General features: G+C 57.5%; 1 protein-coding gene across 1 annotated transcript in view; it reads right to left on the bottom strand.

The window, feature by feature from the left end:
- Positions 1-1,370, bottom strand: part of LOC142882097 (heparan sulfate glucosamine 3-O-sulfotransferase 3A1-like) — a 17,317-nt gene extending 15,947 nt beyond the window's left edge. The window contains exon 1 of the mRNA XM_076016638.1: positions 776-1,370. Coding sequence (XP_075872753.1) covers positions 776-1,290 — 515 coding nt within the window. The 5' untranslated portion in view covers positions 1,291-1,370. The remainder of the gene's footprint in view (positions 1-775) is intronic.
- Between the last annotated feature and the right edge of the window lie 1,130 nt (positions 1,371-2,500).

Genomic DNA, 2,500 nt, shown 5'->3' on the forward strand with positions numbered 1-2,500 from the left:
ACACACACACACACACACACACACACAGTCTCAATCCAGGCTCTGCAGCCTTCAGACCGAGTGTCCTCCGAGGACCCGGCCTAGAAGGACCGACCCAAACCCCGCCTCCCCGGTCACCACAGGGGACGGTCTAGCCTTGGCTGTATTATTAGCCCTCCTGCTGGCCAACCCTGGAAGTGACGTTTTCATAGCATCAAGCTAACCATTGGTTGGTTGGATGATCAAATCAGTAAAAACACGATGTTCAAACTGAATATTGTGAAATTTCAATACTTAAATTTATATGTCGTGTCTTTGCCAGTAGATGGCGCTAATTTCAGCCGACTTCCCAGGATCCCAGGATGCTTTGCAGCAGCACGCAAAGCATCCTGGGATACAGCAGGAGGTGAAGGACAGTAGCAGTGCAGCCTTGGAATGGGCTAAGACGAGTGCGCATTCCGAGTACGCATTTTGAGCGTCCTAAGCAGCCTTGGGAAGTGGGAGGAGCCTTCGCGCAGTGCTATGACGCAACTTCCTTTCAAAATGCGCACTTCAAGGATGCAGAGCCTGAACTGAGACGCAGCACTGATTCTGAGCCGCAAGTTGACGTGATAGTTGGACCGCTGCAGCGCCCCCTGCATCAACTTGACGATATTAGTTTAGAAAAGTAGCATTTCTTTCTTTCTTTTTGTCTTTTTTGAGGACGCAGTTTTTGTTTTTCTTCAGAGGGGCAGATTGCGCCCTGGGACTCGGTTGCCCACATTGCAATAGCGGCTGAAGGTAGCGGGTCACTCACCGGTACCACTCCAGACCCTGGTGGTAGTTGCGGTCGAAGAAGTGCGGCTCCGCCCCCACGGCCCTGATGTCCGGGTGGACCCGCAGGAACTCCAGCAGGGCCCGGGTTCCTCCCTTCTTCACCCCGATGATCAGAGCCTGCGGCAGCTTCGGGCTTCCCTCCCCCAGAGCGCTGAGCCTGGCCGCCCACCCGGGCGACACCTGGCCGGGAGGCTGGGTGAGGGAGGAGCCGCCGGGCACCTCCTCCTCCTCCTGCTGCTCCTCCTCCTCCAACACCTGCTGCTGCTGCTGCTCCACCGGCTCCGTGCCGCCGCTCCAGCCAGCCACCAGCCTCCGGCTCCGGTGAGCGGCCCCGCAGAGCCCCGCAGCCCGGCCGGAGGGCGCGGGGAGCGGGGAGCCGCAGCCGCAGCGGGCGGAGAGGCAGTGCAGCAGGCAGAGGGAGGTGAGCACGGAGCCCAGCAGCACCGCGGCGGCTCGGCGGGACGCGTCCAGCCTGCGCAGGCGGCTAAGAACCATAGCGGTCCCCGGCAGCCGGCTGCGCGAGCCGCGGCCACACTGGAAGCCCCGCCGCCACCCGGGGAGCCATGGAGCCGCCGGAGGGCGACACTTGACCCGCACACACACAGGGACGGACTGAAGGAACCGCTGCTGCTGCTGCTGCTGCTGCACAGGTGAGGCACAGCAGGACTGACCGCAGCAGCTCACCTGCTCCAGTGAGAGAGAGGGGGGGGGGGGTGCCCAGGTGACTCCGCGGCCACACGTGTGTGGAGTTGGACACTTAGCCCTGGGGCCAATGAGACGCAGGCAGAGCTCGGAGGCAGCCAATGACGTGTCAGGTGGGCGGGACCTCGTGGACGCACGGGAGGAGCTGAGTTCGGAAAAAACAAGAGAGTCGGATCCAGAACCGTCTTAAACTATATGGTGTGTGTGTGGGGGGTGGGGGGGTGGGGGGGGAGGAAAGATCTGAGGATTCTACTTCTCAATATGCTTCAGTTGAGTTTAGTTGTTGGAGCCCCGGAAGAGCAGTGAGTGCTGCAGCTCCTGGTGCTCCTGGTGCTCCTGGGGCTCCTGGTGCTCCTGGGGCTCCTGGTGCTCCTGGGGTTCCTGGGGTTCCTGGGGCTCCTGGTGCTCCTGGTGCTCCTGGGGTTCCTGGGGATCCTGGGGCTCCTGGTGCTCCTGGTGCTCCTGGTGCTCCTGGGGTTCCTGGGGATCCTGGGGCTCCTGGTGCTCCTGGTGCTCCTGGTGCTCCTGGGGTTCCTGGGGCTCCTGGTGCTCCTGGGGTTCCTGGGGCTCCACATTAATGAACAGTTAGATTGTTTTTACATTATTTTACTCTAACTGTATACAGTATTCTATAAGTAATAAGATGTAAAAGACTCTTTGAATCAAACTTATGATCATTTATATTAAAAAATAAAATACAGTCTTGTTTTTACTTCTTTGATTCCAGGCTCAACTTTAACAATTTATAATAAAATTAAACCCCTCCCATAAATAAACACCATTAGCCACGCAGTGAAATAAATGGAGTGCAATGGAAAGTCTTTGCTCACGTCTCAGTTTCTTGACTTCAGTCAGTGACTCACTGAGTCACTGACTGAGTCACTCCATGTTGCAGTGCCTGGGACTCCTGGCTCACTCCCAAAACGACACGAAAAACTCTGAGGAAAAGAAAATCACTGTTGATGGCTTGAAGACACGTCACACTGCAGCCACTGGGTCGTCA

The sequence above is a fragment of the Nelusetta ayraudi genome, unplaced genomic scaffold, assembly GCF_046127955.1.
Source record: "Nelusetta ayraudi isolate G7.1 ecotype Tasmania unplaced genomic scaffold, CSIRO-AGI_Nayr_v1 ptg000231l, whole genome shotgun sequence".
Lineage (NCBI taxonomy): Eukaryota > Metazoa > Chordata > Actinopteri > Tetraodontiformes > Monacanthidae > Nelusetta > Nelusetta ayraudi.